Raw genomic sequence first — 14,098 nt, 5'->3', positions numbered from 1 at the left:
TTTTTTTTTTTTTTTTTTGGGTACTGGGATCAAACTCAGGACTTTGGAACCCTGGCAGGTGCTTTTACTGCTGAGCTATCTCCCTGGTCCCTAGCTTCTTGATTTGCATGATTTTTATAGAGTTTTCTGGGTCAAAAGAGTAGCAAACCATTTTCACAGATCTTGGGCAGCTTACAAGGAAGAGGGATTTTTTTGCCATATTTTTATGGTTTTTCTCTTGTCACTTGTTGTTGTCTTCTTTGTTTCCCAAACTAATTACCACAAACCCCATTATGATCCAGCTGAGTATTGTAGAAGAGATTTGTTCTCAATAAACTTGTAGGGTCCTTGAGCTTTAATGGAATAAGTAAGGGAATAGTTTTCTATAGAAAAAGTTTTCAGCTTAGTATGCAGATAGTAAACTAAGCTAGCTACTCACTAGGCTTTTTGCTAAAACACAAACAGTTGTGCCAAACAGAGCCTCATTGTTTCCCTTATGTCTGCAAATAGATAATGGGAAAAGTTATTTGTTGAGAATTAAAAACATATTCCTGAGTTCTAGGGTGACAGAGAAAACATTTGTCTAATTTTCCCTTTTGTCTTCCTTCAGATGTGGAATTTCCCAGTGACTACCCTTCAGGTTGCCTTCTGGGCTGTGTGGATCTACTTGATTGCTTGTCCCAGAAACAATTTAAGGAGCAGGCAAGTAAAGAAGACTTTTCTTGGGCAGGTGCTTGGTTTTATTACAGTGGGACTCACAAATCTTAACCAGACTATCCTGAAGAAAATAAGGTGCTAGTAATTACATTTAGACATATGGAGAAAAAGGGAGCCGTTCAATAAGGGTATATTGGGGAAAGGGAAGTAAGGTCAGAAACTGACAAGACTTAGTGACACTTTGGTTTCTCGTGGGGACGGGGCTTCCACCTGTACCCCGCTGAGGTGTTGCCACAGTCCCGCTGCTAAGCTTATGGTGTTCATCCGTTAATACAACTTTGCTTCTTTTGGTGGAGAAATCTTGTTATCTCTTGAATCATTTTGAGTGGGTGGGTGTGGAGGAATCTATTCTTTTTTTAAATTAAGTTTATTGGTACAGTTTAGATACACATAATGATCACATTCATCACAGGGAATTTGTACCTGTGCATGATATGCCTTTTATTTTATTTTATTTTTATTTTTTGGTGGTACCAGGGATCAAACTCAGGACCTTGCATTTGCCAGACAAACACTTATTCCACTGAGCTATCTCTCTGGCCCCTGCATGATATATCTTGATTCCTCTTTTTTCCCCATTCCCCTTCCCTCCCTTCAACCCTTCTTCCTCTCCTTATTTGCAAAAGGAAGGATCTGTTCTTGCTTCTTTTGGAGCATTTGCTCCAGGATATTGAATTTATGATAGGCATATTTGAACTTTGGTTGCTTGGACTGTGTCATATTTAGAGTATGTATAAATATACAGATGAACGTGTATATATGTATATAAAACTAAAGAGTGAACTGACATAACTAAAGTACATTTTTTAACAGTAGAGGGAGCTGAAGGACTAACTTAATCAGGAAATTCCTGAAATGTAGGGTCTCTGTGTTTAGACTCAGACTGTCAAAAATTCAAAATGTGGAAGTCCATCCTTGAAACATGAATTGCTACCTTACAGCATGGTTTTCCTGTTCCTTAAACAGCTAATATACTTCTGGCAATAGGACTTCTAAAACTGTGCTTAAGAAAATGTGCTTCAGCTTAACATTTTCACTGTTTTGTTTTTCAAACTACTTTCTCTTTAGTTTGTTTTTATTTTTTATTTTTTGTTTTACTTGTTGGAGATGGAACCCAGAGCCTCAAGCATACTGAGCAAGCGCTGTACCACTGAGCTACATGTTCCCAGCCCTCTTCCTCTTTTTTTAGTGTAGAACTAATAGTTATAAGAATACCTTATATTGGGCTATACAGTCTGTGTTTGGCTTGTCTGGTTTGCTTCAGTTTTGGTTTTGCTTTTTGAGACAGCTGTGTAAGCCAAACTGGGCTTCTATTTGCAATCCTGCCTCAGCCTTTAGAGTGCATGTGCCACCATGCCTGACTGGCCTTGCCATTTGAGAGACTTGCAGTCGTTAATAGCTTAGTATAACTTAATGCTTTATGTTCTCTTTGTGTTATGTTTGTATTCTAAAAGAGAACCTTCTAGCCTCTGGTGATGTAAATGGGCAGGGGGCTTGATTTATTGATGAAGCAAACCACTATCTGATACAAGGTCAACTGATTGCAGTCTCCAGACAGCCAGTCATTTTTTGGCCAGAAAGTAGAATAGCAAAAGGTAAGAAACTATAATCCTAATGTGTGGAGCATTATGAGGGTTACAGCATGTCTTACTTTTCTGATTGCTGAAACAAAATACCCAACCCCCAAAGTTAAAGGAAGAAAGATTTATTTAGCTCACAGTTTGTTGAGGTTTCAGTCCATAATCAAGTGGCTCCAAGGCAGAGTGGCGTGGCAGAGGGGCACTGAAGAGCAAAACAGTTCACGATGGGCAGGGGCCAGCAAAGCAGAGAAGACAGCAAATGCAGAAGGGCAAAGCAAGTAAGTGAGGACAGCAGCCCTATCTCTGTCCCTTGTAGCCTATCCCGCCTGCATGCCCTTAGGGCAGGCAGTACTCCACCAGGTGGGCCTTCCCATTTGTCTGCTGTCAGAACTACACCAGACGAATTAGTGGACTAATTCAGGATGCACACACCCTTGGTCCCAGCCTCGTGTGCTCCGGATCCAGCCACCTCTAAAAAGCCCCACCTGTGACCACATGAGGTTTTGTGGAGACACCGAGACACAAGCTGTAACACAGGAGTTAGGTATTTAATTAACAAAACAAATCTTTGGCTTCACAAGCAAGCGTCTCTTTTAGGTCAGCACGATGCCCCTTTCGGAGGTTATATTCAGTTTTGCATCCCAGGGTTGCTGAGGGCAGCAGTAGAGGGAAGGACACCTCCATATATTCTGGCTGGAGGTCCTAGCAGCTCTCCTTACGAATTTCCCTCAGGTGTGACATTCAAAGGCACTGTAATGCCAGCAACCTGTAGGCTTCCTCAAACACAGAAATCCCATACTACTTTTCTTGTGGCTTGCAGCTTTTTATTACTGTTTATTTCCTATGTTTGAAGCTAGAATATGAATATGTTTAGAATTGATACTAGTCATAATTTGAACTATGTATTGAATAAGAATTGTACCACCTGTTTTTATTTTTTCTGGAAGTACTGGAGATTGAACCTAAGGTGTTGTACCACTGAGCTGGATTCCTAGGCTTTTTTTATTGTTGTATTGTGAAACACAGTCTCACTAAGTTTCCCAGGCTGCCCCCCAGCTTGTGATGTGAGGCTTGCAGTCATGTGCCAATATACCCAGCTCAGATCTTGTCACTTTTAAAAGTTGTAGCCTTGGTTTGCTTTGGAAAACTTCTATACAATGCTTGGTAATTATCTACCTATTTCTCTTTGACCTGGAGTTCTGTGGTGTATGAAATGTAGTTGCCTTTTTTGTCATACCAGCTGCGGTTTTCTGGTGCTGCTGAAGATTGAATCCAGAGCCTGACACATGCTGTGTAAGCGCTGTATGACTTTCAGACTCATTCTATTTTTTTTTTTTTAATACAAAGACTCTCTCTCTCTCTCTCTCTCTTTTTTTTTTTTTTTTTTGCAGAACCGGGGATTGAACTCAGGCCCTTGCGCTTGCCAGGAAAGCGCTTATTCCACTGAGCCATCTCTCTGGCCCCTTCAGCCTCATTCTTGTTTCTGAGTAAATGACTTGAGAGTTTAGGAATGATCATCCTATACAGTATTTCCAAATTAGTCCATCACATAAATGTCTTTGTAAACAAATTTGTTTGGTCCAGGGAGATGGCTCAGTGGAATAAGCACTTCCCTGGCAAACTCAAGGGTCTGAGTTCAATCCCCATTTCTGCCAAAAAACAAATTTGTTTACCACAGTGTTTCTCAGAGTGCTTAATATCCTAGTACACATTATGGCTCTCTGAGAGGTAGACATAACATGCAGTTAAGTCTCATCTTGCTTTGTTTTGTTTTGCTTGGGCAGCACTGGAGATGGCAGCCAGTGCCTTGCAGATGCTAGGCATCTGTACTGCTGAGCTACATTCCTAGACCTTGTACCCCTTTTGAGCATGAGCCCTCCCCTCCCCCCCCACATACACCTTGCCAGATCTGGCATCCTGCTATTAAGAATCATTAGCCTACTACATATGGCTTTTCATTTTCCTCGTAAGTCAGCTTACTTAGAACCCTCCAGAGGACACAGTCCCCAGCCCGTCTTCCTGTAGCATTGCAGCTCCCATTTTTTATTAATTCAGCTGTGCTGCATCTTTTTGAAAATCAGCATGGATATAATCATTTTTATTTCAACTGAAACTAACTTCCTATGTGACTTGGACCACATTTTACTTCTCCATTCTGTTTGTTTTTTGTTCCGTAAAGAGACTCAGTAACTTACTGCTGACCTCAAATTCTTGGCCTTTCTTTTATAAATGAAACTATCTTAAGCCCTCACTATTTTTGACATAGTGTGATCCCTTTGTTTTTCTTTTTTCTTTTTTTTTTTTTGGCGGAACCAGGGATTGAACTCAGGCCCTTGCGCTTGCCAGGGAAGTGCTTATTTTACTGAGCCATCTCCCTGGCCCCTGTTTTTCTTAACAACACCATAAAATTGTTTTGTTAGCTATTGCTTTAAAATGAAGTTTCAGGGGCTGGTGAGATGGCTCAGTGGTCTAAAGCACCTACTTAGAACAAGCTTAGCAAAGCACAGGGACCACGGTTCAATCCCCCAGCACCACATGCCAGCCAGCCCCGCCCCTTGGTGGGCTGAGCTGGCCACACACACACACACACACATAAATAAAAAATAAAAAATAAATAAATAAATAAAATAAAATGAAGTTTCAAATGGCTTTTTTTTTTTTAATGTGCTTAACGTGCTTTACCCTGAAATAAGAACTTGTCTTGCTTTTATTTTTTAAGTCTACTTTGGCTAGTTTGTGCCAGAAAAAAAAATTACATAGGTCGTCAGCCCTCCTGAGTAATGGCAGGAGATCATCCAGACAGGGCTGGAGAGACAGACTGGGCTTGGGGCAGGGAGAAAGGTAGACCAGAGCCTGTCCTTAGAGCTGCCCTGCCTCTCCCCTGGAAGGAGCCTGTGCTATTCTATTCACCAGCGTTTTATCTGCCAGCAGCAGATGTAAGCTCTCAGAAACAGCAGGGAGGATGTTGACTGCACTGATGCATCAAGGCTGTGGTTTGTAACCTCAATAGTGAGGCAGTTCAAACTTCTTATTTTTTTAAACAAAGACTTTTTGATTGCCAAATCCATAACCATTAGCAGCTGTGGTTGTGAACAGTCCTCTAGACCTAACAAGTTTTCAAACAAAACGTTGAGTTGATGGCTTTTGTTTCTATGTGTCTGTGTTGTGTTTGTGCTATTTATATCCCCACCTTAAAAAAATTTTATATATATATATATATATATATATATATATATATATATATTTGTCTGAAATATCTAAGGTCATTGATTATTCTATTTCTTCTGAACTAACTCCATTCCTCTCCTGCAAGTTTTCTGACCCATTAGTGTATTTGATCTTACAGTTTTTATAACAGCCAGAACCCTGGCTGCAAGAAATTATGCTGAGGGCTGGTGAGATGGCTCAGTGGTCTAAAGCACCTACTTAGAACAAGCTAAGCTAAGAATACAGCACAGAGACCTCGGTTCAATCCCCAGCACCACATGCCAGCCAGCCCTGCACCCTGGTGGGCTGAACTGGCCACACACACACACACACACACACACACACAAAATAAATAAATTAATTAATTAAAAAAGAAATTATGCTGAAGCAATTCTGCTGAGTGCCTACATCCATCAGTTGACACCAGCAATACAATTGCAGTCTTCCAGTGGGAAAGAGAATATCACCTGATCCTTCTTCTGTAAGAATATGTAAGCAACGTAGGACTTCAGGAGGATTACAGATATCACTCCATATGTGGAAGTCATCAGCTTCTGTCACAAGTGCATCATCTGTGAGAAGTGAGAGATTATGAAATAAGGAAGAAATGGTCAATATTCAAACACCATTCTTGGCATTGGTGTTAAAAAGACTAAGTCCTTAAATTCTCTTTTAAAACATGTGAGGGGCTGGGCATTTAGTTGTGGTAGAGACCTTGCCTGCCTCTGACATGTGATAACCTGAATTCTATTCCTTTTTTTTCCCCATTATTTTATTGAGAAACAAATAGCAATGAGACAGTTTCAAACCAAATTGGTAGGACAGTTTCAATAATTAACACGTTGCATACATTCTTCCTAGTGGTTATTTGCTGTACAAGATGTGGACATGATATCCTATTTACAAACACCATTAGAACAAATCCCTCTATTCATTAAGAGAATGTAACTATATATCTATCCTAACCACTTTGAATACACAGATACAAAATGAACATTCATCTGTATCCCCTTTTTTGGTTAAGTTCCATCATTTAAATATTATAGATGTGTAAACTGAGAAAACTATTCTAAAAGAGTCCAGTAGCCCATAATAGTATTGGGTCTTCCGCTTGACTAGCAATGTCAGAAATTGTTGACCTGAGTCCCCTACAGCTCAACATAACAGCATGGCTTTACTTCTTATACTTCGTTTTTATACATTTCTGCTGGATGGTTAAGATCAAGGTAAAGCAGGACCTGTGCAACAAAAGTTGTAGCTTTTGGGTCTGAGAAGGGCAGTGAAATCCCCTCAGGATTTATCCTGAGATCCTGTACCTCAGATTGTAGAACCTTTGTCAGTGTCAGCCGCGTGGATGAGTCACGGCCATTGCTTGACCATGAATTCTATTCCTAATAACACAAAAAGACAAAAGTGTGAACATGTCCTTTCTGTTGTACTGAGAAAATCTGCCAGTTTGTAGTCCTCAGAATATCCTGAGAGGAAAGTTATATGTTGCCAACACCTGTCCTAACCCCAAGCAATTTTTTAAAAATCAAAACTCACTTGAGGGAATGTATTTTGAGAATTCTCATAAAGACTAGAACATTTATTAAAGGGTTTTTTTTTTTTGTTTTTGTTTTTGCCAGCTCAGCCCACCCTGAGGGCGGGGCTGGCATGGCATGTGGCACTGGGGATCACACTGCGGTCCCTTGTGCCTACCTAAGCTTGCCTAAGCAGGCGCTTTAGACCACTGAGCTGTCTCACCAGCCCTTGTTAAGAGTTTCTAAGTCAGAATAGACTATCTTTATTGTCTACAGTATAAGTATCAAACTGTTCATCCTGAAGAAAGATGGACAGTATTACCACTTTTCTATATACTTACATAAATTCTTTAATGTTTAGCTTTTCAGGGGCTAGGGATATAGCTCGGCTGTCTAAGTGCCAGCCTGGCAAGCACAAGGACCTTGGGTTCAATTCCTGGTACTGCATGCTGTGCTGGCCCCTGAAACTGGGAGTGGTGGCACATGCCTATAGTCCCAGCTGGGGAGGCTGAGAGAGGAGGATCACTATGAGTTCAACCTGCGTAGTGAGACCCTAAATAAATAAATATATGATTTTTTAAAAGCTTAGCTTTTCACCTAGCAATGGGCATAGTATTTAAAAAGTTTGCTTCAATAAGTTATCTGTGCCTACTTAAAACAGACACCATTCCAGACATTAAGGGAAACAAACAGATAAATCAGCCTTGTGTACTATTGTCTAATATCTGGAAGGCCTCTGGATAAATAGATAGTTTGAAGATCAAACCCAGAGCCTCATGCATGCCATGCACATACTATAGTAAGAGCTCCACTCCAAACCCAAGATAGCTATCTTCTTTTTTTGTATTTTAGGACAGGATATACAGGGTCTGTCTCACTGTGTAGTCAGACTCGTAGTGATCCTCCTGTTTACAGCCTCCCAACTGCTGGGATTACAGCACACCCTGGGGTGGGGCCAGCATAGCAGGCCCGGGGATCGAACTCCCAGCCCCTGTATCTGCCTAAGCAGGTGCTTTAATCTGCTGAGCTATTTGGCAGGCCCTCCAAGATAGCTATCTTAAGAAAAGTGGCTGTGTCTGAAGACTTAGCAGAAGGAAAGATTATTGGGGCAGGGAGATGGCTCAGTGGAATAAGTGCTTCCCTGGCAAGTGCAAGGGCCTGAGTTCAATCCCCAGTTCTGCAAAAAGAAAAAAGAAAGATTATTGGTAGCTGGGAGAAATCCCAAAAAAGTTTATTATTAAAACATGGCTTTTGGGCTAGGGGGTTCAGTGGTAGAGTGCTTACCTAACTCAAGGCTGAGAATGGACCCCCAGCATGGGGGCAAGGGGCAACAGGTGGAGATGATGGCTTTTAATTAGCCATAAGGTATAGTAATAAATGTTGTTACTTTTGACAGTTTCTGTTTTTTTGTTCTTGTGGTACTAGAGATTGGATCTAGGTCTTTTATACTAAGCTGTGTCTCCAGGCCTTTTCTTATTTTTTGAGACTGCATTGCAAAGTAACTGGCTGCCCAGGCTGTGCTTGAATTTGTGATCCTTCTGCCTCAAGAGTCCCAAAATACTGGAATTTACCAGGCAGTGCCACCACGCCTGGCACTTGTGATCAGTTTTTATGTTATTTCCTAAATTTTACAATAATTCCATGCAAGATATCATTACTCCTCTTAGAGCTGAGATAACTTACAGCTCAGAGGGTTAGTTAACATACTGATCAACACGAGGTAGAAGTAGGATTTTGTGGACAGATGCTTCCCGTGTCATGGCAGAAAACAGATTCCAAGGAGGGGTAGCGTGAGGCAAGGGGCTGGCGGGAGGTTAGGTGCCCCATGTATAATGCTGCACGCTACTTGCTGAAGGGACTGTGAGTGAAGAGGAAGGAGCAGCAGAGGAGAGGAGAGGTGGGCTGTGGCCGGGGGTGGAGAGCCAGATGGCAGGCGTTTCTGGAATGAGCTGCAGCGTGGCGTAGGTGGGGGTTGGAGGTGTTCATGAGGCAGGAGCAGGATCAGAGCCTTGCCTGAGAGCTCAGATGGCAGTGTGGCACATGGCTAGAGGTGGAAAGAGTCTGAAGGTGGGAAGACCAGTGAGCAGACTTGGAAGCCAGGGTAGGGATTTAAAAATCTCTCTTAGGGTAATGCCAGTGGAATCAGACAAGAAAGGAATGACTGCAAGAGGTTTATTGTAAGTAGAGTCAGTTACTTGATGTGATAGCTTAGTTTACCTTTAAGTAAACCAAGACGTGGGGAAATTGATCAAGCAGAGATGCACTGTGGCCTTGTAATCGATTTGTGCGTTCTTGGTTTCTCATCCAGTCTACTATGGCATTCAAGTGACAAATTATCTCCTAATTTAAGTTTTTCCCCCCAATTCAAGATTTTAAAACATTCAAGTGTTTTTGACTATCTGTTATATACCTGGTGCTATGATTCATCAATTGTGTTCCTGTGTACTAATATCGAACTCACTCAGAAGGAGATTAGGAAAACAATACCATTCACAATAGCATCAAGAAAAATTAAATATATAAAAATTAACTTTACCAAGGAAGTTAAAGATTTCTACAGCCAAAACTATAGTACTCTGTACTAGGAGATCAAAGATAACATTAGAAAATGGAAAGACATCCCCTGTTTCTGGATAGTCAGAACCAACATTGTTAAAATGACAATACTCTGGGCTGGGGAGATAGTTCAGTGGCACAAGTGCCTGCCTGGCAAGGACAGGGTCTTCAGTTTAATTCCTAGTACGAAAAAAAAAGATGATTCTTTAAAAACTGATGTGGTATAGATTTAATGCAGGCCCAATCAAAATACCATTCTTCACAGAACTAGAGAAAGTCCTAAAATTCATGTGGGACTTGATGAGACCCAGAATAGAAAAAGCAGTTCTTGGTAACGAGAAAAGCAAGAGGTATTGCAATCCTGGATTTCAAGTTATATTACAAAGCTACCATGATAAAAACAGCATGGTACCAGCACAAAAGCAGACATGTAGTAAAGGAATACTGTAGAAATTGCAGAAATAACCCCAGACACATGCAGCCACCTGATTTTTGAAAAAATAACTAAAAACCCTTTAGGAATAGCAATCTCTTTTGCTAATGGTGGGAAAACTGACTGTTCATGTATAGAAAATTGAATCTAAACTCATATATATGGGGCCGGCGAGATAGCTCAGCAGAATACTTAGGGAAGCGTAGGCAAGTGCAGAGACCATGGTTCGATCTACAACACCACATACTGTGCCAGCCCCACACCTGGGGCAGGCTGAGCCGGCCACAGAGTCTGGGCATAGTGGCACATGCCTGTAATCCCAATGCTGGGGAGGTTGAAAACAGAAGGATCACTATGAGTCCCAGCTGTATAGTGAGACCCTGTAACTAAACCAAATACACTTAAAAAAAAAAAAAAAGTAAACCCGTATCTCTTACCATACCCTAAATCAAAATGGTTGAAAGCTCTAAATATTAAAACATAAACACTTAATTAACCACTAAGAAGAATATATGCAGTGTATTATTTGTTGAAACTGTACTTCTGATTGGATTTGAAACTGTCTCATTGCTATCTGTTTATCAATAAAACTTTGAAAAAAAAAACATAAACACTTAACATCTTGGAAGATAAGGTAGTAAAATTCTTAAAGTCATAGGAAGAGGCAGGGACTATTTAAACAGAGCCCTAGAATAAGCTCTTCTCTGGCAAGCGCAAGGGCCTGAGTTCAATCCCCGATTCCACACAAAAAAATAAAAATAAAAAATAAAAAATAAGCAGATCCCTAATTATACAAGAAATAGCATCAAGAATCAGCAAATGGAAAAAATATGTAAAAAGAATCATCAAATGGGAGTGTATAAATTTTAAAACTTCTACATAGCTAGGTGTGCTGGTGCACATCTGTAATCGCAGCACTTGGGAGGCTCAGCCAGGAAGATTTTATAAGTTTGACACCAGTGTGGGCTACAAAGTGAGCTCAAAGCCAGCCTACACTGTATAGTGAGACTGTCTCAGAAGGAAGGAAGGACGGACGGATGCACGCACACATGGACGGTTGGATGGACCGATGGACGGATGAGTAGGCAGACTAGCTTTTGCACAGCAAAGGAAGTTGTCAACAGAGAGAAGAGACAACTTACAAAGTGGAAAAAAACATTTTCCTATGATAAACACAGCCAAAAAATGGGCAGCTGAATTAAACAGATACTTCTCAAAAGAAGTACAACTGGCTAATAAATATGTGAAAAAATATTCAGCATTACTGGACATTAGAGAAATGCAAATTAAAACAACACTGAAATTCCATCTTCCATAAAGAATGTCCATCATCAAGAAATCAAGTAACAAATGTTCGAAGGTCTCACAATGTAGTACCATTAAGAGCAATTTTCTTTCCATTTTCATTAGTTTATGTTGGAATAGAAGCCTGCTATATAAAAATTAAGACCAGAAGTAATCATGAATGAGTGATTCTTAATTAGGTCCTAAGAAGCAGAGCTGGAAAAACTTTAAAGTTAATTTTAGAGAAAATGTACATACTAGGGTTCTTTGTGTGTGGAGATTCCTACACAGCTCTTCCTAAAGGACACGGAAAACCACAGTGGAAATATTCTTGTGAGTAGAATGGGACGTGGAGACCAGCGCTTTGTGGCCTCAACCAGATTATTTTCTACAGGTGGCTGTCAGGCTCATAAGCACACACGTCCCTTATCCTCTTTCATTTCTTCTGTAGATCACCATTCTAGTGCTGAGCTGGAAGCCCCTGTCCTTGATAGTGGGCACGCAACTTGAGTTGGTTACAGCACATGGAAGTTCAGCGGTCCTACCTTGGACCTGCTAATCTCTGTATTCAATACTAGTCAAATACACAGATGCCATCTGATCAGAGTATCACAGTCAGGCTGTTAGCCTGATGTAAGCAAACTTTGCTCCTTCAATACAGGAGGGCCTGAGGGGCTGGTTATCCTGTGAACACCTTGAGTTGCATTGTAGGAAGCGATAAATGAGAACCATTTATCAGAGAGTGCAGTTGCTCTCAGGATACGCTCCTTTGGATCTGTTGTGCTTGTGGCCTCTTTATCAGACTCATTTCCTTCTCTCTTTCTGAGTATCATTACCTCAATCTTCTTGGAGTTGTTTTCCAGCCAACTAGATTGCTGAGCTGATTTCACATCCTATCTGGTTCCCCAAAGTTCAAGCCAAATAAACCTACAGCAAAAATACGTTCTTTGTGAGCAAGTTCTTACTTAAGTATTTGTTTTAACTGTTCATCCTCTGATGACAGATATGAGATGTATGGGTCATTGGGGATTTGCTGTGAAGAGTGACATAGTTTAGGAGTTACTGACAATTTTAGTCCAAGAGCTAAGTGGTGGATCACAGTAGAGTGAAAATGTTCATTTGGCTGTAAATCAGTAGTAATTGCCAAAAAGTAATAATTTTTTCCTGTTATGAAAGAAATATTTTGTAGATGATTGGTGAACAGTTCTCCTGTGGAGAGAAGATGGCTGTTCAGTAGTTAATTACCTGTTATGACAGACAGCTCTGGAACTTATGGTGCATGAAAGAAGAGCAAGCTGCCTGCCCTGTTCTTTAAGCTGGACACAGGATGGGAGTCTCCGTAACTGGAAGGGCAGCAGGGGTTTGAGCCAAATCTGGATGGCCACTTGGTTTTACTTTTATTATATTTTTAACAGTGCCAGAAGTTTATTTGAAAAGTGAAGGATGAAAGGGTAAGAGAGAAACTGGCTCTGCTGAGCAAACGTGGCCTGAACAAAAAAGAAAAAAAGACAGAGAAAGAGCAAACATAAGAATACACCCTTGGGGGCCTGGGAGATAGCTCAGTAGAATAAGTGCAAGGACCTGAGTTCAATCCCTGGTTCCACCAAAAAAAAACTTTGGGGCCGGAGAGATGGTTCAGTGGAATAAGTGCTTCCTTGGCAAGTGCAAGAACCTGAGTTCAATCCCCAGTTCCACAAAAAAAATCCTGGGTCTGGGAAACCTTCAGAAGAATCTCAAGAGCAGCCACGGGATTTTAGATCCCATATTCCCTAACCTGCCTGTTAGGCAGAAGGAGAGACTTTGTTGTTTTTGTGTGCTTTTTGCTTTTGAGACAGAGTCTCAGTATATAGCCCAGGCTGACCTCCAGCTTGTGCCCCTCCTGCCTCAGCCTCCTGAGTGCTATTTGTTTGTTAGGTTGGTTGATTGGTTCCAGGAATCAAACTTAGGACCTTATACTTGCCAGGCAGGCACTTATACCACTGAGCTATATTCTTGGCCCACTATTTATTTATTTTTACAGTGCTAGGGATAGAACCTAGGGCCTTGTGCATGCCAGACAAGAACGTCACTGTTGAGATGCATCTCCAGTACAATGCTGTGATATTATATAGAGTCATTAGGAGCTGGTCATGATGGTAAACATCTGTAATCCCAGCACTTTGAGAACCTTAGGCAGGAGGATCAAAAGTTTGAGCCCACCCTGGGCAATTTAGTGATTTAGTTAAATAAAAAAAAAAAAAAAAAAAAAAACCAAACCTGGAAGTATGGCTCTGTGTAAAGGACTCAACCCTTAGTACATGTACCCATGCACGCGGTTATTTAAGAAAAACTCACCTTGAAGTTAACTTTTGAGTGAAGTCCTGAATAAAGGAAGATAGGAGAATCAAAGATAGAAACCAGTGTAGGAAAAGAGAAAAGGCTAGTGCAAAGGGCCAGAAGCAAGAACAACAAAGAAGGGGGCCGGGGAGATAGCTCAGTAGAGTAAGTGTTTGCTTGATAAGCACAGGGTTCAATCCCCAGTTCCCTCCCCCCACAAAAAAAAAACAAAACAAAAAAAACACCAAGTAAGTTAGTGGGCCAACTTGGATTAAACAATAAGGAGAAAAGAAGGTGCTAGAGACAAACCAAGAAGACCAAATTATCTCAAGACACAGCAGTCATGTTGAGGACTTCCTGGAGAACTCTAAGCAGAAAAATAGTGTGATGTGATTTGATATTAAAAAATAAAAATAGGGCTGGTGAGATGGCTCAGTGGTCTAAAGCACCTACTTAGAACAAGCTTAGCAAAGCACAGGGACCGCGGTTCAATCCCCCAGCAC

The 14,098-nt window shown here is 41.0% G+C and overlaps 1 protein-coding gene across 3 annotated transcripts in view; it reads left to right on the top strand.

The window, feature by feature from the left end:
- Trip4 (thyroid hormone receptor interactor 4) overlaps positions 1–14,098 on the top strand; it is a 111,205-nt gene that overhangs the window by 81,011 nt on the left and 16,096 nt on the right. For all 3 annotated transcript variants that reach the window (XM_023712665.1, XM_004628821.2, XM_023712666.1), the window contains one exon: positions 590–681. In XM_023712665.1, coding sequence (XP_023568433.1) covers positions 590–681 — 92 coding nt within the window. The remainder of the gene's footprint in view (positions 1–589; positions 682–14,098) is intronic.

This window comes from Octodon degus, unplaced genomic scaffold (assembly GCF_000260255.1).
Source record: "Octodon degus isolate 3935 unplaced genomic scaffold, OctDeg1.0 scaffold00026, whole genome shotgun sequence".
NCBI lineage: Eukaryota > Metazoa > Chordata > Mammalia > Rodentia > Octodontidae > Octodon > Octodon degus.
This window is presented reverse-complemented; position numbering and strand designations above follow the sequence as displayed.